The 20,966-nt window shown below is 42.1% G+C and overlaps 1 protein-coding gene across 1 annotated transcript in view; it reads right to left on the bottom strand.

Moving 5' to 3' along the window:
* The window catches only part of DTNBP1 (dystrobrevin binding protein 1), a 97,078-nt gene extending 77,100 nt beyond the window's left edge, over positions 1-19,978 (bottom strand). The window contains exons 1-4 of the mRNA XM_043908498.1: positions 19,769-19,978; positions 9,659-9,712; positions 8,170-8,220; positions 4,663-4,723 (exon numbers count right to left, since the gene is read on the bottom strand). Of these exons, the coding sequence (XP_043764433.1) occupies positions 4,663-4,723; positions 8,170-8,220; positions 9,659-9,712; positions 19,769-19,824 (222 nt within the window). The 5' untranslated portion in view covers positions 19,825-19,978. The remainder of the gene's footprint in view (positions 1-4,662; positions 4,724-8,169; positions 8,221-9,658; positions 9,713-19,768) is intronic.
* Positions 19,979-20,966: the final 988 nt, after the last annotated feature.

Raw genomic sequence — 20,966 nt, 5'->3', positions numbered from 1 at the left:
TTATTAAAGATACACATTTCAAAATTTTAAATATGTCTTGATAATATGTCAGAGAGATTTAAAATAAATTTTCATTTTTTAATCTGAGAACTATATTTCTGGAAACCAATAGTGGCACTTTTGATAAGATAGGGGTCTTAACAATAAAAAAGTACACAACTATGAAAATATTATATATTTCCCCCCATATAATAAATTCAGAAACAGAACTTCCAAGACATTATATCTCCAACATATTTTATTATGAAATGCTTCTTATAATCAAAAGAACAACTTTTGTTAGAGCTCCTCTACAGGATACAGTCTTCACTGAACATTGTGGGATTCATCCATGTTGATACACGGAGGTGTAGTGATTCACTAATTTTCATTGCTGCATAGCATTTGATCTTTTTGCAGCATTTCCATGAACAGGGATGGAACCCGGGCCCCCTGCACTGGGAGCATGGAGTCAGCCACTGGACCATCAGGGAAGTCCCTGATCCTATAAATAATAATTTACACCATAGGGAAACTTTGGGACTGTCTAAAGTGTCAACAAAACCTGCTATAAACATTCTGAAACAAATCTGGTGCACAGAGGCAATTTTCACAAATTAGGTTCCAACACGTCCCAGGTACCGAGCTCCTCACTGCACCCTCTTCCCCCACCACCCAGTGGCTCAACTGGGCTAGACCTCCCCCAGCCTAGCCACCTCTGACTGCAAGTTCTCTCATCTGTTTGTCACACACAACGAACAGACGATAACGTACCAATGTTACCCAAGGAGGTGTGAGGCACATAACATCACAGGGCAAAGCTGGGGACATAATGCTACAGAAGTCTCCCTAGGGGTAGAACTGTTGGTTCAAAAGCTCTGTGGAATTTCAATTTTTACTTCATGCCAGCTCATTTTTCTAAAGTCACTGTGCCAATCGATTTACACTCCCTAGTTCTAGCTGTTCCCCATCACGCTGTTGGGGAAGGGAAAACCGTCATCAGTGAGTAATGACTGTCTGCACAGAAAATTCAAGGCTTCTTAAATGCTTGATAATCTAATAAGTGTAAATCTGAGGTTTTAATTTGTATTTCCTTGCCTTCTAATTGATTTTAAACATGTTTTCACACTTACTGGCCACTCACGCTTTTTGTTCAGGGTAATGCCTGGTCATACCTCTCGTGCACTTTTTAATGGGTTACTGTTCTCTTTTTTAATTGGTGTGCAGAGGTTTTTCATGTTTTTTGAACACTAGTCCTCTGTTTTGTGAACTGCTTAACTTTTTCATGGTACTGCTTGATGAATAGAAGATTTGATAAAAATTATCAATATTTTACTTTATGGTTGGTGTTTATTGTGCCTTGTTAAAGAAACCTTTCTCTGCCCTGAGATCTTAGCTTTTCCACCAGTTTCTAAAAAATGCAGTTTTCCCTTTCACATTTAAATCCGCTGGAGCCAAAATCTGAACCAAGATCTTCAGCTTTTATTCAACACTATATTGGAAGTTCTACCCACTATAAAAAGAGATGAAGAAATGAAAAGACTGGTAGGTTTTTGTTTCTTCCCTCCCATCTTCACAAAACTCCCATCCCAGATGCAAATTATCAGAATAAGATGATTTAGTAAGATGATTGACTATGATATCAAAGTACTGCAAGTCAAATACTGCAGGTTTTGGTAGCTATTAGGACAAAAGTTACCATCTATTAAAAACCTGCTAAAATGTTTTACTCTGAATTAATTTCATTGAATATATTTTCTGCATCTGATGATCATATATTTTTCTCTTAATTTGTTAACATGGTCAACTGCATATAAAAGATTTTCTAACCTTTCGATCCTGGAATAAACCGGTTTGGTTTTTTTTTTTTTTTAATGCAAGACTGGATTTAGTTTGTCAACACAGCCATATATAGCAGGTTGTTTCCCAGACAGAACACTATTTGTTATCATCCAACATTCACAGAGCAAACACAAAGTTCTGGCTCTTATTTATATAGGAAAACTTTACATTTAAGCTTGATATAGATTTTAAAACAATGTGTGAGAAGATTCTCAAATTAAATTTCAAACAGTATTGTCAGAATACGAGAATCACAAGATAGTACGAGGAGCCCATCAAAAAGGAGAGGCAGGCCCTGCAGACTGCGGGTATTGAGGGGTCACATCACTGCACACGAGGCAGCTGGGTGTCAACCAGTGCACATCACAGGTTTGGAGGCGGAAAGCTGTGGATGAAGCACTTGTTGTCTTAACAAGCTGCTACCATCTACAGAATTTTTTAAACAGAAATATTTAAGAAAGCTGGTGGAGGGCTTGGGGTTGGTAGTAACACATTATGACTTTTCCAATTTAGAGTGTGTCAAGTAGGTTCCTGGATAGAATGCACAGAACATCTGATTTCCAGAAACAGGCTGCTGAAGTTAAGTGAGAGCTCATACCTCTATTCTGTTTATAGTTTTTGTATCTGTATTCATGAACGGGACTGGACTCCAATTTCACTTTCTTGTACTTCGCTTGTTGGGTTCAGGATCAGTTATTCTAGCCTCATGCAATGGGCAGGGCAGCTTCCTCTTGTTTCACTTGCTGCAGGAGTCTGTCTAACATTGAGATGGTGGATTCTCTGAAAGTCTCATAGAACTCCTATATAGCTTGGTGGGCCTGTTGCTTTCCTAGTGAAAAGATTAATTACTAACACTGTTTCTTTAGTGGCTATAAGATTATTCAGGATTTGTACTGCTTTCAGAATTAGTTTTAGTAAAAATTTCTGGGCTTCCCCCATGAGTCACAAAATAAAGAATCTGTCTGCAAGGCAGGAGACCCGGCTTCAATTCCTGGGTTGGGAAGATCCCCTGGAGAAGGGAATGGCTACCCACTCTAGTATTCTTGCCTGGAGAATTCCATGGACAGAGGAGCCTGGAGGGTGGTCTACAGTTCATGGGGTCACAGAGGTGGACACAACTGAGCAACTAAAACTTTAGTAAAATTTTCTAGTATTTTGCCATTTTGCCCTGTTTTCAATGTGTCCTAGAGTTGTTCACAAACTCTTTATCTTTTCACTCTCTGCTATAGCTAGTTATATTCTTTAATCCTTAAAACTATTCCTCCTTTTTTCTTAATCAATATAATCGGATAGCTACCATATTTTATTAGTCTTCTAAGAACTTGTGACTTTGTCTAGCATCTATTGTATTTTTACATTCTATTTATTTCTCTCATTTTTATCATCTCTTTCATTCTTCCTTAATGATTTATTCTGTTCTCTAATTCTTAAGTTAGATTAGCTCATTGACTTTCAGTCTATTTTTTGTCTATAAAATTTCCCAAGTAGTTTTCGACAACTTACACAATATGCATGTAGTAATTATTGAACCATAAATGATGCATAATATACATGTTTAATTTGCAAACATATGGATTTTTCAAAATTCTTTTCCTACACCACCTTTCAGGGTCATCTGCACCAGGATCACAGAATATTCTGTATGACTTGATTTACATGCAGCTTGTTGAGAACTGCTTTGTGGCCCGGCACATGGTCAACCTTTAGGTGTTCTAGGTGTGCTTTAAAGAATTTGTTGCTTCCTTTTGCCAACAGGTAGCTTTTCTTTCTTTTTAAAAATGTCCTAAATTAACCTTTCACCAGGAGTATCTAGAGCTTTATGCAGGAGTCACAGACTCAGTTCCCCATAGACAAAAATCTCCTATCCGAATAAATCTCTAAGACAATTTGTTTTCCTATTTGAATCTTGCTTCCATGTTTTGTTTTTTTCCAGCCACTCTCAGTTCCCTGCTGTTTTTGTTTGCTTGTTTTGGCCCTTTAGGACTTCCCTTAATTTTTGTAAGCTTACTGCATTAAAAAAAAAATTGTTTTTTAAATCTCTCCAGCATTTAGAGGTTTTACACTTACAGGACTTTTCAAAGTATTTAGTCCGCCTTACTGACAGAAGCCTATATTCTTCCTTTTTCAGTAATTTCTAAGAGAAACACTAATGTCTAAATTTTATCATGTGTATTACCATGTTCTATGTAACTATTACAGCTTCACTAATTCAGGTAAATGGTAAAGTCAGTTTAAATTAATTAAAAAGTCAGAATCACAGACATGATTTTAGAAAGAAAGTTTGACTGACATCAGTAGCAGAGTATTTGATCTTGGCTAAAAAAGCTTTAAGTACATATACCAGATAATTTTAAGTCACCTTTATTCATTACACACTCTATAGAGCTAGAAAATAGGTTGTTTCTCTAAGTTATTGAGGTTTACTCCTGAGATTTTTATATTTATTTGTTAATAAGCAAATTAATGATTTTAAGTAGACTGAGCAAAGTTAAACTTTTGTCCCCGCCAAAGGAATTTTTAAATAGTGAGTAGAAAGAAATGACATAATTTATATAAACTGCAAAGGTACCAGACTTCAAATTTAAAGCATTATACCTCGACGAACTGAACAGTCACTTGCGACTCTAGAATAAAAGTTATAAACTCTCTAAGCTAACTAAATTACTTGCCTTAAAAATTATAAAAAAAGTGCTTTATTTAGGGTGTTTCATAATCAACTATAAAATTCACTTTAAGATATCCTGTCAAACATTTTAACACAATTATAAGTTTAATTTCTTAAAAACAAGCATTTAAGACTGCAAAAGTATATTTTCCCCATAAGATGAGCCAATTCTTTACCTCTCCAGCACTTGCACATTCCTTGGCCCTTCTGTGGAGTGCAGCCCATGTATCTTCATACCTAAGAAAAGCAAAACAAAAAAAAAATATTCAAAATAAAAGCCACACATTAAAAACTCCTATCTAAAATATGACCTGTGGTCTCAGAAAGGAAAAGCTCAAAAAGTAATGGAGACATTCTGCAAACACACAGACATCGGCTTGAAGGGGCTTCTAGTTGCCAAATCCAGGACACCGGATTTGGTAGAAAAAATAATGGTAGAAACAGGTTAGAGCTCATAGATGAAAACCAACAGCCATGAGCTTACAGGGATTTAAATAAACAACCAAATAAACAAACGGGGCAGAAATGAAAACCTCTTCCTTACAGTAGAATTCCAATAAATAATGATAGAAAAAAAAATGAGAAAAATAGAAAATCACCATTTGGTAAACACAATGAATTATTTCAAGCAAGAACTGTAATAGATGCTAAAATTAGTGGGTGAAAATATGAAGAGAAACAGGACGTTTTCATAAATTCATCATAAAATTCATAGGAAATATCAAGGGATCCTAAAAAGCCAAAACAATCTTGAAAAGAAGAACAAAGTTGGAAGACACACACTTCTTAATTTCAAAACTTACTAGAAAGCTATAATAATCAAAAGTATGGTACTGGCATAACGGGAGACATATAGGCCAATGAAATAGAGCCCAGAAATAAACCCTTGCATGTATGGTCAAATAACTTTTGACAAGTGTGCCAAGATCATTAAATGGGGAAAGGATAGTCTTTTCAACAAATATGCTGGTGCTAGGAAAACTGTATATCCACAGGCAAAAGAATGAAGCTGGACTCTTAACACCATAAACAAAAATTAAATAAAAATGGATCAAAAAATCCAAACATAAGATCCAAAACTATAAAATTTTTAGAAGAAAACATGAGCTTCTTGCCATTATATTTGGTAATGATTTCTTAGATATAACACCAAAGACACAGGCAGCAAAGAAAATAGACAAAGTGGACTTAATCAAAATTAGACACTTTTGTGCATCAAAGAATATAATCTACAGATAAAAGGCAACCAATAAAATGGAAGAAAATATTTACAAATCACATATTTGACAAATGATTAATATCCAGAATATATAGAAAATGCCCAACACTCGACAAAAACAAATACAACCCTATCCAAAAATAAGCAAAGGACTTGAATAGATATTTCTCTAAAGAAGATACATAAACGGTCAATAAGCACATGAGAAGATCACCATCACCATTGTTAGGTAAATGAAAATCAAAACCACAATGAGACACCACTTCACACCAATGAGAATGGCAAAAAAACAAAACAAAAAACTCAAGCAAACAAAAAACCCCAAAAGTTTTGGTGGGGATGTCGAGAAATGGCAACTGGAAATATGTGCACTGCCCTGGTGGCTCAGATTGTAAAGAATCTGCCTACAAGGCAGGAGACAAGGGTGCTATCCCTGGGTTAGGAAGATCCCCTGAAGAAGGAAATGGCAACCCACTCCAGTATTCTTGCCTGAGAATCCCATGGACAGAGGAGCCTGGTGGGCTGCAGCCCATGGGGTGGCAAAGAGTCAGACACAACTGAGCGACTAACACACAGGGAGGAATATAAAATAGTGCAGCTGGTCAACAATATATTGGTTCTTCAAAAAATTAAAGTACAATTACCATCTGATTCAGCATTTCCTCTTCTGAGGATACACCACCAAAAACTGAAAGCTGGGTCGTAAAGAGATATTTGCACACCCATGTTCATAGCAGCATTATTCACAATAGCCAAAAAATCAAAGCAACTTGTGTCCATTAATGGATGAAGGTATAAGCAAAATATGGCATATTCATACAACAGGATATTATTCAACCTTAAAAAGGAAGGAACTTCCTTTGAATTAGTGGTGAGGATGGTGGTGATCACAGTGTAATGCACAGAAACATCTAATAACTATGTTGTGTACCAGGAACTAACAAAGTATTGTAAGTCAATTTTACTTCAAACACAAGCAAGCAAACAAGTAGAAAAAGAGATTAGATTTGTGGTTACCCAAGGTGGAGGGACAGGGAATTGAATGAAGGCAGTGAAAAGGTACAAATTTCTAGTCTGTAAGATACAAGTGTACCAGGGATGTAGTGTATATTATTAATATAATTAACAATACTGGACATTACCAGTTCATCCTAAAGGAGATCAGTCCTGGGTATTCATTGGAAGGACTGATGTTGAAGCTGAAACTCCAATACTTTGGCCACCTGATGTGAAGAGCTGACTCACTAGAAAAGACCCTGATGCTGGGAAAGATTGAGGGCAGGAGGAGAAGGGGACGACAGAGGATGAGATGGTTGGATGGCATCATCGACTTGATGGACATGAGTTTGAGTAAACTCCAGGAGTTGGTGATGGACAGGGAGGCCTGGCATGCTGCGGTTCATGGGGTCACAAAGAGTCGGGCACGACTGAGCGACTGAACTGATATATGAAAGTTGCTGGAATAAATTCTGAGTTCTCATCACAAGGAAAACATTTTTTTCTTTTTCTTTTATTTTTTATCTACATGAGATGGTGAATGCTCACTAAATTCACTGTGGCAATCATCTCATGATGTGTTTAAGTCAAATCATTATGCAGCAATACCTTAAGCTTACATAGTGGTGTATCCTGATTAAACCTCAATAAAACTGGAAAAAATTAGGAAATTTTTACATTCTATATGGATGAAACTTGAAAATATATTAAGTGAAATAAGCCAATCACAAAAAGACAAGTACTGCATGATTCCACTTACAAAAGGTACCTAAAGTAGTCAAATTTATAGAAAGAGATGTTGAGAATTTTTTCATGTGCTTATCCACCCTTTGCCCATCTTTTTTATGGAAATGACCATTCAAATCATTTGCCTATTTCTTCAATGGGTTGTTTGCCTTTTTACTGTTGAGTTATAAAAGTTATTTATAGTCTAGATACAAGTACCTCAAAAGATGTATAATTTGCAAATATTTTCTCCCCTTCTATGAATTGTTCTTTCACTTTCTTGACAGTATTCTTTAAAGAGCAAGTTTTTAATTTTGATAAAGTACAATTCATCCTTTTTCCCTTTGTCACTTAAGCTTTTTATGTCATCTTAGAAAATCATGTCTCTAATATTAACTTGCACATCAAGAGAAATGGATTGGAGAAGAAATGGTATAAAATTAAGAATCAAAACAAGAAAATTATTGAGGACTCAAATCCAGAATCAATTTTCTTGCAACAAAGAAACCATGAACATAATACATGCACACAATAAAGTTATCGATTAGTAAATATAATAGTGATCAATATGCTCAAAATATGAATGGCCTTTGTATATATCAGTGAACAGTAAAAGCCCCTGAGGGACACAATCTCTATGTTAAGGTAAAAACTTAGTTGTTTTAAGGTCTCTATCTCTAGAATTATAAAATACTTTTAGATAACAGAAGCATAACCTTTTTATTTAAATGAAAACACTTACCTGCTAAGTAATTCTAGTCCAGCAGAGTACTTTGGCAAACATGGAACAGTCCTGCCAAAAGAAACACTTATTTTATTAAAAACTGATGCTGCTTTAGGCCAACCTAAAAAAAGTTACACACAACAATTTTGATGTTCTCAATCATAATGTGGAATATTTTTAAATCACTAATGACAACTGATCTAAACTTTTAGAAAAACGTAGTATTATTGCAAAGTTGTTGTTGTTTAGTCACTAAGTTGTGTCCCACTCTCTTGCAACCCCATGGACTGTAGCCCTCCAGGCTCCTCTGTCCATGGGATTTCCCAGACAAGAATCCTGGAGTGGGTTGCCATGTTCTTCTCCAGGGGATCTTTCTGAGCCAGGGATCAAACCTGTGCCTCCTGCTTTGGCAAGCAGGTTCTTTACCACTGAGCCACCGGGGAAGCCCCTATTCCAAAGTTAATATACTGCAACATACCATTAGCCATCACTTGGCCCTGCAGATTTTTAACCCACTATAATACAAGAAACACTTGAACAGAATTCTAGCTAAGAAGAAAAAAAAATTTTTTTCCAGAAAAACATCTATTTCTGCTTTATTGACTACGCCAAAGCCTATGACTGTGTAGATCACAATAAACTGTGGAAAATTCTGAAAGAGATGGGAACACCAGACCACCTGACCTGCCTCTTTTTTTTTTTTTTTTCATTTATTTTTATTAGTTGGAGGCTAATTACTTTACAATATTGTAGTGGTTTTTGCCATACATTGACATGAATCAGCCATGGATTTACATGTGTTCCCCATCCTGATCCCCCCTCCCACCTCCCTCCCCATCCCATCCCTCTGGGTCTTCCCAGTGCACCAGCCCTGAGCACTTGTCTCATGCATTCAACCTGAGCTGCCGAAGCAAATTTTTTAAAAGCTCCTCATCTATAGGCTTTTAAAAAATTTTTGGCTGTGCCAAATGGCGTGCAGGATCTTAGTTCCTTCACCAGGGATCCAACCTGTGCTCCCTGCATTGTCAGTGTGGAGTCTTAATCACTGGATCACCAGGGAAGTCCCCACTGATAGCCTTAAAGTGAAATTTAGTAACGTGCATTACTTTATTTAAAAAAATGAAAAAAAAAAAAAACAAACTGCACAATACTAGCGTTTTCATATAAAACAGGTAACAGCTGAAGAGGCTCACTTGCCAAGTACTGTTTCATTATTAATTTGCTTCTCAATGGAGAACTTTTACTTTGCTCTTAATATACAAATAAAAATTAATTATGATCAAATAACCATTGACTGTCATAGAGTAAAACAATTACCTGACACTTTTTAAACCATTTTACAATTTTATCAGAAAAATTTCCAGTGTTAGAAAATTTAGAAAGAATCAATAAACTGTTTAGTCAGATGCACTCAACAGATGTAAAATACATTAATTATACTATTATAACTATAACCAAAAATTGTATGAAATTTAAGTCATAGTAAATTAAAACAGCACATGCTTACCTGGGTTTGTTTTTTACTTTAGCTTCTCTTGACTTGTCACTTAAAGTCTTCAGCCTATAATTCAACAAGTATAAAATATCACATTTTTACAGTTTAAGAAATTTTCAAATGCAAATTTCATAGCTGATAAAATTTCTGGTTGGAAAAGTTAATACTTTTTTTAGAAAGAATTAAGCACCTCTACAGACAACAAATATTTGTATACTGTATATAAGACACCACAAGTGAAAAATTTACAGCAAATATTTTTATATTTTTCTTGCCCCAAATCCCTTTTCTAGAAACATTTCCTAAATATGACTGGACTAAAGAAGCCTCACTACTCTGGAAACATCAGAAAAAAGAGAGTGGTCCCCATAGGTGAACTTGATCAGTGATAAAAAATGTCTAAGCAGCACATTTTACAAAATTTATTTTTAACTGAAGGATAATTGCTTTACAACATTTTGCTGGTTTCTGCCATCCATCAACATGAATCAGCTGTAAGTATACATATGTCCCCTCCCTTTTGACCCTCCCTCCTACCTACCCCCCCATCCCAGCCCTCCAGGTTGTTCCAGAGTCGTGGTTTGAGAATCATACAGCAAATTCCCCCTGGCTAGCCACTTTACATATGGTCAGTCAGTCAGTCAGTCCAGTCACTCAGTCGTGTCCAACTCTTTGCGACCCCATGAACCGCAGCACGCCGGGCCTCCCTGTCCATCATCAACTCCCAGAGCCTACCCAAACTCATGTCCATTGAGTCGGTGATGCCATCCAACCATCTCATCCTCTGTCGTCCCCTAGTGTATATGTTTCCATGCTACTCTCTCCATTTGTCCCACCCTTTTCTCCCCCAGCCCCCTCCATGCCCATAAGTCTTTGTCTAACCAACACATTTTAAAGTGATACTATACTAAGCACTCTCTAAGTGCCAACATTCTGAGAAATTTTAGCTATTGATAAAAAGTTTCTAAAAGACATTACAAACCTCTTTCATTAAAGAGGAGTTGGTACGTTTTCTGATAATTTAGGGTTATTATCATGAACACCACTGATTGCATTTTGCAAGAGAACAGTACATTCCTTAGATGTTTCTGAGCTAGGAATGCCTCATAATTTGCCAACCTGAAACCAGTAAACAGTGGTTTTGGGAGTCTGTTCAGGATCCTATTTTAAAAATTTAAATTTTCAATCTCTACCACTGGTCATCGTATCAGCTACTACTTACTGCTTCTGCTAGCTATTTAACGCTAGCAGCCTGCGTGAGTGCTAGGTCATTTCAGTGACTCACTGTGACTTCTATGGACCGTAAACTGCCAGGCTCCTCTGTCCATGGGATTCTCTGGACAAGAATACTGGAGTGGGTTGCTGTGTCCTCCTCCAGAGAATCTTCCCGACCCAGGGATAGAACCTGCATCTTGAACACCTCCTGCATTGGCAGGTGGATTTTTTTTCTTTCTTTCTTTTTTTTTTTTTTAACCACTAGCGCCACCCAGGAAGCCTGCTGCTGCTAAGTCGCTTCAGTCGTGTCCGACTCTGTGCGACCCCATAGATGGCAGCCCACCAGGCTCTGCCGTCCCTGGGATTCTCCAGGAAAGAACACTGGAGTGGGTTGCCATCTCCTTCTCCAATGCATGGAAGTGAAAACTGAAAGTGAAGTCGCTCAGTCATGTCTGACTCTTCACGACCCCATGGACTGCAGCCTACCAGGCTCCTCCATCCATGGGATTTTCCAGGCAAGAGTACTGGAGTGGGGTGCCATTGCCTTCTCCCCCGGGAAGCCTACTCCCCTTCTATTTGCTTTTTTAAATTATTGGGCTGGAAAACATAAATGGGCTAGAAATGCATACATAAAAAAATTAAACAGGCTTTTCTATACGTAAAATATGACGTTCATAAACTGATTATACACACACACACACACACACATATATATATATATATATTTTTTTACTTCACCAGCCCATTTTTACCTACTTCGGACTGTGGACTCTGTATCATATGACAGACTGCCAAAATGTGAGAGCTCAATTATGAGATAATCCCACATACAATGAAAACATCTGGACGTGTTCTTCTTAATCTGATTACTTCCACAAATATTCACTTCTGAACAGAGTCTGAAGCACAGGCCACACTACCCCAGCTAGCCCCACAAAGCTCTCGGAAAGCAGACACAGGTGCTGCCTCCTCGAGAAGCTTTACTGCACTCTGCCAGAAGCTGTCCGAGCGCACCAGCGGAGCTGCGTGTCCGAGCACACCAGCTGACTCTCCCAGAATGCCCCAGCCCTCTGCTCTGCACAGCTCTACGTGCACGCGCTGACGAAGGACCCCAACTTTTTAGTCGATGAGGCCTAGCTCAAAACCAGAAAGGGACTTCCAATATCAAATGCCATTTGTCAACAAGCTGTATCAACTTCACACCAAGACTATTTTATTTTATACTATTTTATGTTCTTTTTCAAAAACTAAAATATTGATAAGATCAATTCCTCTACAATGTTCAAAAAAAAAAAGACTTAGCAATCTCTTTAATACAAAACTATTTGTAGACATCTCTCCAGATGACCTGAATTTAGAAAGTCTTACCTGTCCTAGAAAAACAATAAAAAATTTTGAGCTTAGCTTGGAAACCAGTAAATCCAGTTTAAACTAAGATTAAGCAACAGCTCAAGAAAGTTATTTTGACAGTCATTCAACCATTTTCCACTCCAAAATCTGAGAAAGGCACTTGGTTGTGACATCCCAGGTAGAATTGTACTAGAACAAATGGACACAGCAGTGCGTTATAGTCAAAATGATTCTAGTATTATTTTCAGTGATTTGGGATAATTCACATGGTAACAAGGATATTGAAGCAAACTGCTAAGATCCTCTTTGGACCATTCATTATACAACTGAGCAAATCTCTAGGTTAGTATTTCAAACATTTATTTCTGAAAAAAACTGTAAATCCTCAATTGTAATGGATCAAATTTGGGTTTCTCCTCCGTACTTCCCCAAAAGAAAGAAAAAAATTGGTTTGGAATGAAACAGAAAAGAGGAAGCTTACAGGGAGCTGAAACTAAAATTATTGGAAGAATGAGTAAGCTTCCCCAGGTGGCTCCTTAACAACCATCTGCTTTAAAAATTGGTTTTTAACTAACTATAATGTGTGGAACTTATTTGATCTGCATTTGAACAAATCAGCTGTAAAAAGATACTTTTAAGAACCAGGAAATTTGATTATGGACTGGATAATTCATAACATCGTAGAATTAGTATTAATTTTGTTAGGTATGACATTGGCATTGCATTTATATAACATGTGTATTTTTTTTTTAAAGATGAAAATTGATTTCTGAGAGAGGTGAGAACTAAGTCTGAGGTTTACTCTATAAGTAGTGCTAGTCACTCAGTCATGTCTGAGTCTTTGAGATCCCATGGACTGTAGCCCACCAGGCTCCTCTGTCCATGGGATGCTCCAGGCAAGAGTACTGGAGTGGGTTGCCATGCCCTCCTCCAGGGGATCTTCCCAACCCAGGGATGGAACCCATGTCTCCTGAATTGCAGGTGAATTCTTTACTATCTGAGCCATCAGGAAAGCTCATACTCTATAAATAAGGGAGAGACTGAGTAAATGTGACAATAATTAACTGTTGTATCTGAATAATGTATCTATGGGGCTCACTGTATATATTTTTTTGTATATGTTTAAAACTTTGTTTAAAAAAAAAGTTTTGGGGTTTCCCTGGTGACTCAGTGGTAAAGAATCCGCCTGCCAATGCAGGAGACGAGTTTGATTTCTGGTCTGGGAAGATCCCGCATGCTATGGGACACCTACACCCATGTGCCACAACTACTGAGTGTGTGCTCTAGAGGCTTGGAGCTGCAACAACTGAGTCCATGGACCACAACTGCTGGGGCTTCCCTGGAGGCTCAGACGGTAAAGCATCTGCCTGCAGTGCAGGAGACCCGGGTTTGATCCCTGGGTCGGAAAGCTCCCCTGGAGAAGGACAGTCTTGTCGACATTCATCTTTTCTCATCACACCTTTTCCATGTAAATCATCAATATGCCAAATTCAGAATAGAAACTGCTGGAAAAAAACAAAGTAGCAAGAAGAAAGTTGGAAACAGTGAAAAAAGTTAAGGAAAGGATAAAAATAGTCAATGTAACACTTTTTAAGTTGAAAATTTAACAAGTAATCCTCCCAAAAGCAAAAAGGTCCTTTCTGAAGTACATACTCCAAACCTCGAATTCAACTGACAGGAGCTTACCATTTTTATCTGAGGATAACTCTTAAGTTTCTCACAGTGATTCTGCGCTGGAAACAACCCACTAATTGAGTCATACAGTGTCTTGCCACGCTGAGAAGGAAATACTGGTCTGAGTGCAATTCCCCAGTTTCCTAAACCATAAAATAGGAGTATTATACTGACCATAATGATTTGCCACAAGAATTAAAGGAAATTCCGAATATGACTCTGGCAGCTGGCAGTAGCTGTAAATTATAGAGGCAATTCAAACAAAAAGTATAATAAAAATGATCAGCAAGTATAATAAAAATGATCGCCATCAAGAAAGAAGCAATGTACATTACAGGGCCAAGGTAAAATAAAACAGAGGTCCCCCAATGCACCAGCTCCCATAAAAGGCTTCTCCTCCGTTCCTAGCCTTCTTCACAACACAGCACACCCCCAGGGAGACAGGAGAGCCACCGCAGGAGTGTATTCATACACAGAATTCCAAGTGGGCCACCTCTCAATTGTTTCCTACTCAAAGCAACCAATGCACGCTTCAGGGTCCGAAGTACTTGCTTTCAAATTCATCATCACACTACAATATTTTGAGATTGTTTCAAAGACTGACCTTAGTTTGACCATAGCACATTTATTTTTTTTTTAAGCTTTACAGCAAATACTAAGATAGAGGCATCTTCTTAAGAAATGGAGATAACCAGCAAAACCTCTTGGACAAAAAGTTTAAAAAGTAGTTTCATAGAATGAAAGGTGGACTTTGGCAAGGACTGCTGAGCAGGAAATGGGCTTCTAGGCCTGACCTGATGGCATGGGGGACCTCGATAGCATTCCACGTACCTGGACTTTAATGTCCTACTCATCTAAGCCCATCAGCTATTATGAAAGGCCAGGGTGGCTGCATTAAAACACCATAGAATGTATTAATTAGCATATTTTGTCCTATAATGTTTTCATGCCTGTTATTCTGACTTTAAATTGTTTATGAATACAAATCCAATCTATTATATTTTCCCATTAACTTTTTTTCTTTTTTAAAGTGAAAATCAGGAAACACAAAAGTATCAATCACAGCTAAAAGTGCACAGACCCCAAAGCTCTGACAGCTGAGACTCACACACAAGTCACAGACTCAGGAAGTGGAGAGTCTCTATCCTAATCACTCCCGAATGCACCCAGTTGGTCTTGACCTCTTTCCTCCGTGTTTCCTGAATTTCCCACTGCTTCTTGGACTTCGCAACACATTTACTGTCAACTGCTCCTTCTCTCTCCGGAGAAGGCAATGGCAACCCACTCCAGTACTCTTGCCTGGAAAATCCCATGGACAGAGGAGCCTGGTAGGCTGCAGTCCATGGGGTTGTGAAGAGTCGGACATGGCTGAGCGACTTCACTTTCACGCATTGGAGAAGGAAATGGCAACCCACTCCAGTGTTCCTGCCTGGAGAATCCCAGGGACGGCGGAGCCTGGTGGGCCGCCGTCTATGGGGTCGCACAGAGTCGGACACGACTGACGTGACTCAGCAGCAGCACCAGCTCCTTCTCTCTCAACACTGCTCAACTTCTCTGTTGGTAAATGACATCACTATCTAAGATACTCCAAAATTAACATCCTCAATTTCTCCACCTTTTTCACTTGCTAGTCTTTATTATTAAATCAACCAGTGCCTGTCATTATTCCCTCTGTCAAATTTCCACCAGCACCGCCTTTTCATTATCTCTCGTCTGCTCCATAATTACAGCCTCCTAAATAATCTCCCTGCTCCCCTTTCTCTAGTCCTCCCGTCACCCTGCCTCTCAAATTATTCTTCCAAAATACAGGCAGGCTCAGGCTGCTACCCTCCCCAAAACCTTCAGAAGATTAGTCAACCTAAAAATAAGCCAAGACCATCCTATGTAAGACAGCAATCCTCCCACCCCCGCCCAACCCCTGAACCTGCTTTGTTTTTAGCAAGTACTTCTGACCTTCTAGATATTCGGCCTCCGGCCAGCTGAGTGAGGGCAGGGCCGTTATTTGCTGTCTGGTGTGCATTCTCTGCTGCAACCCTAGTACCTGTCAATAGGTGTTAAGTGTTAGTCGCTCAGTTGCGTCTGACTCTGCGCCCCCATGGACTCCAGCCCACCAGGTTCCTCTGTCCATGGAATTCTCCAGGCAAGAATGCTGGAGGGGGTAGCCATTCCCTTCCACAACAGATCTTCCCAGCTCAGGGATTGAACCTGGGTCTCCTGCATTGCAGGCTGATTGCAGTAGCATGTGAGCTACTAGGGAAGCCCCATCAACAGATAAGTGCTCAATAAATATTTTCTAAACGAATTAATTTGCAAAGCACTGACAACCCTCTATTATCAGACACTAAACTTCCTTTCCAGGTTCCTCTCCCACAAGAGTTTCGTCTCTGAAATCCGTCAGCTAAATCTAGCCTCATCTCTTCTCATTCTTCTAGGCCAGTCTAGAAGTCAGCTCTTCTTTGAAGCATCTTATATCATGACTCCTCTGAGCTCACAATCCACATCACCTGTATCTTCCATGTTCACTTCCTTCTGCTTTGCTTTATGCTACCACCAGGCTAGGGCATTTGGAGGGAAGACACTGTTTATGTCAAGCTTGTAGCCGCAGGATCTGGCCCCAAACACAGACACTGGTAAAGAGCAGGCAAACTGGGCGTGTAGCCTCATATCTTTTTTTTTTTTATAAAAATGAAAAAAACTTCTATGGTAACTTCTATGAAAACTTCCTAGACTGGTGTCTGACACCTGGTAGGAACTCAGTAATAAGTCAAGTTGAATACTAAGGTTTTTTCCCCTGTTTATATCAAAAGGTAAGTAATCAGGGAAGAGCCAGCATTTGAGGCAAAGCCTCAATGTGAACTGTGAACTGGACTCTTAGACACTCTCCTTTGAGGTTATGATACTCCGAGACGGGAGAAGAGAAGTGAGCACAGCGGCAAGGCTGGAGGTCAGGGCAGAGAGGGGCTCTGACCCCTGAGAAGGAAACACCCACTGTCTAGCTGCAACAAGTAACCACTGTGAACTTCTATCCCTCCCTATCCAAAAGCACCCAGAGCATTACCGACAGGAAATGCCAGCCAGTGCCAGGCAGCTGTAAACCCTTGGTAAATCTGATTGTCAGTTTCCTGAAGGGGTTTGCACGCCTGAATACATCAATCCTGAGGCCATGGGTCATAACTGCTCTGAAGGTTAAAAAAAAAAAAAAAAAATCAAAGACCAGAGTGGATTTGAAGAAAGTGCTTCAGTGTGTCCAGAAGTTTCCCTCAGAGCTCAAGCCAGTCCTTAAAGAGCAGAGGTTCTCTGTGAACTCTCCAAAAGGCTCCCAGAGCTCTGGGGGACATAAACCCAGGTGAGGACGCATGCAGGTGAGGAGCAAAGAGTAAAGCTGGAAGCCAGTCCCCTCTGTCCCTCAGCCCCTGCACCAGATAACCGCCCAGTTAGCCCAGAAAGCAAGCAACGTAATTTCTAGGCTTACCTTGATTTTGACATAACTATTATGATGATTGAAACTTGATGAAAAAAGATCATGAGTCCATGGACAACCTACAGTCCTTTGAAGCTGACTTTTCTCTAAGTTTGAATGGAAGGTTGAAATTCAGTGTTCACACATGCTTTAACCACTAATGTGGCATTCTCTTGTGAGCCTGATAAAGAATATTCCTATTATACTTGAAAAACAGTAAACTGCCTACGTTTCAGCTCCAGTTATATGAATTTCCAGAAACTGAAAATGAGCAGAAGTCTCTGAAGACAGGCTGTTGCTCTGAGCTACTGTGAAGCTCCACAGTGAAAGAGCTCAGGAAGGCAGCCAACCTTTCCCCTACTGAGTTCCGAGGGCAACCCCAAGGGTAGATGTTCCCAGTTATTTTGTAAGCCAGCTGCTCTGGCTTCTATGGGCACCAACAGGAAGTGTTCTAAAGGAATGCTAGGTCCAGTCTGGTGGTTTTGAGAGGCAAGGGCCATGTCGCTTTCAGCTCTGAATCCCCCAGTGCCTTCATGTAATATACACATACAGCTGTGTTTAATTTCACCTTGCGGAGGAGTGATTTCTCTACCAGGTGACAGGCTAATGGCACACATGGCCGGTCCAGTGGCTTGTCCGCTCAGAGTGACCTGTACAAGGAAGCCCATGAAGGGCCTTCACAGAATGGAAGCCCTCTCAGGACCCTCCAATCCCAAACTGGCCCCAGTTTCTGGCATGCTTCAGGTAAACTCCGTTTTCGAGAAGGCACTCTCGAACCAGATCCCCTCCACCCTTCTCGGTTACTCAACCCTCAACTCGGGTTTTCCAGATCTCCCAGGATGGTCTGGGAGAATCCATATTCCTAGGTGAGTTGAACCTGCTTGAGCAAAGTTCAAAGAATGAATGGGTTCAGAGGCAACCACCTGACCTGTAAAGTTTCAGTAGTTGTAATTCCCAGAAGATAGACTGTTACTCCATCAAGGAATTTCTTGAGGTAACGACAGGAGGGCTGTACCAGATGGGCTTATCTGCGACCTACTCTTCTCATGCTACCATTGCAGCATCGTACCCCAACGTTTCAATAATTTACATTCTGAAAATAAGTTAGTTTTTAAATTTAAAGGGGGGGGCGGGGAATGCAAGCAATCAAGCACAGCGTCAATCAATGACTCCTAGGACATCTACAATTAACAGTCATAAGGACATCAAACCAAGACTACCAAAAATGCTTTACGTGTAAATGCTCAAGTATCTGCCTGTCTGTTACTACTCAGCACCTAAGAGGCAAATAATATAAACATTTTTGTCCACTAAGATACAGTTGTAGCTAACATCTTTCTCATCAGAATCGTAAAACATGATGGAGAGGCCCTCAAAGGCAGAGCTTTCGCCAACGGATCCGTAATCTAAAGGTGACAGACACATCCTTTATCAAAGTGACACCCTTTTGGAAGAAATGGAAAAGTTAAAATGAATTAAGCACTGAATAATAACAGTGACACAACGTGAGTGCGCTGTTTTACACGTTAGTTCATTCATCCTCACAAATAACCCTGTGAGATGAGAACCATCTTCATCATCCCCGTTGTTGTAACAGTCGCGGAACATGAGGCAGAGAAACTTGCAGAAACGCGTTGCTTAAGTGGTAGAGGTAAGATCCCAGGGCCCCTGGCGTTAGAGTCTATGCCAAACTGGAATCACCTGGGGTGGGGGGGTGGTCCTTTCGAATCCCCATCCTCAGCCTGGTGTAGCTGCTATCCTTTGCAACCCAGCACGCACCAGGATGGTTGCCAGGAGATTCCAAGCAAAGTTCGGGAACCGCTAGGTCCGCGTGCGCGTCACCACTAGGGCATGAACAGGATCGCCAGTTGTGGCGTTTCTGTGGCCCGAGAGTTTCTTCACTGAGGCGCTGAACCCGACGTAGAGAGAGAAAGCAAAAGGGGAAGAAGAGGCGCTCAGTCTCCGCGCGCGGGGCCGAGCAAGACGCCGGGCGGGCCCCGGCGGTCTGAAGGGGACGACGGCCCGAGCCGGCAGGGGTCTCGGCGGCGTGGGAGTGGGCGCCGGGGCACCGTCCCTCGTGGGGCCGCGGGGGTGGGGCGCGCTCGCCTCTCACCCGACCCCTCTCGGGCCGGCCGGATCTGCCGGGGAAAGGTCACCCGACCCCCGGCCGCCCGCAGCCTTCCGGACCCGCTCCCGGCCCCGGCGCGCGGGTCTGAGCCTGCCCGGCGGGACCTAAGTTACTTCGTGCGGCCGGGCCGACGCCGGAAAGTTGGCTACTGTCCCCGCCCGGGCGCGGATGGGAGGCCCGGGGTTGGGTGAGGGGAGTGGCGGGCGCCACATGAGACCCCGGGTGCGCGGAGGCGGCGTCCCGGCTCCCCGGCCCGGCCGTGCTGGCCCCTTTTCGTCCCCCACCGTGTACCCACCCGGAGGTGAAATCCTGCTGCACGCTCAACAGCCGCTCGCGCAGGGTCTCCAGCATCGCCGCCGCGTCTCCGCTGCTCAGGCCGCCGCCGCCCCCCAGCACCTGTCACCTCACGCCCCGCGCCCCGCGCCCCGCGCCCCGCGGCCGGCCCCGCCCCCCACCTTTGCTCGTCCCCGCGGCGCGGCCCTTCCGCGTCCCCGCCCCGCACCCCGCGGCCGGCCCCGCCCCCGCCCTTGCTCGGCCCCGCGGCCGGCCCCGCCCCCCGCCCTTGCTCGGCCCCGCGGCCGGCCCCGCCCCCCGCCCTTGCTCGGCCCCGTCCCCCGCCCTTGCTCGGCCCCGCGGCGCGGCCCTTCCGCGTCCCCGCCCCGCCCTTGCTCGCCCCCGCGCCCGGCCCCGCTCCGCCCCCGCCCTTGCTCGTCCCCGCGGCGTCCCCTTCCGCGTTCCCGCCCCACCCCGCCCCGCGCCGGCCTGCGCAGCCGCAGTAGGGCGCGCCGGCTCGGGCTGCTGGAAAAGGGGGCGGTCCTTCCCCGGCCGCGGAGACAGCCTGCCGCTCTGAAGCCCTGTTCTCGCCCAAGCCGGGCCGGCTGCCTTTTCTCTTTAAAATAGAAGCGGCCGCGTCAAAGAATGCTTTACATTCAGCGCTTCCTTGAGTGAGTGGACCTGTCGCGAACACTCTCCTGGGCTCTGGTTCCAGGATCTGAGCCCGCTGGCTCTGACCTTGGATTATGACAGTTAACCACTCAGCTTCGGTTTCTTCGATGAGAAAGTGGCGACTGTTCCGACATCCTGACTTTCCATTCTTCTTGTCAGCCTGTCCCAACAGGCTTTCGGTCCTTCGCACCGAAGGTGGAGGCCTTTGTCGAATCACCAGTGGTTTCCATTTGTTACTTCTCTGATTTTTTTCCTCGACCTCTCGCTGGTTCTCATGCCATTCCTTATCCCAGTCTTAAGACTCCATACTTGCACGCTCTCGGTCCATTCCTCCTCCTCCTCCTGTTTTAACTGCTTCTCCAGAGGCTACATTTGCAGCCTCCCGCCCTTCTCCTTGTATGCTCTCTGCCTGGGTTTTTCTATCCATTACAATGCGGTAAATTCTATCAAGGCGCGGGTGGCGCCCGAGATCTCCATCTTCAGCCCAGTCCTCCCTCCCCCTCCTTCAGTTTACACCAATTATTAACTCCACCTGTATCCAACAGGCA

This window comes from Cervus elaphus, chromosome 7, assembly GCF_910594005.1.
Source record: "Cervus elaphus chromosome 7, mCerEla1.1, whole genome shotgun sequence".
Classification (NCBI taxonomy): Eukaryota; Metazoa; Chordata; class Mammalia; order Artiodactyla; family Cervidae; genus Cervus; species Cervus elaphus.
Note: the sequence above shows the minus strand (reverse complement) of the source record. Positions and strands in the feature narration are given on the sequence as shown.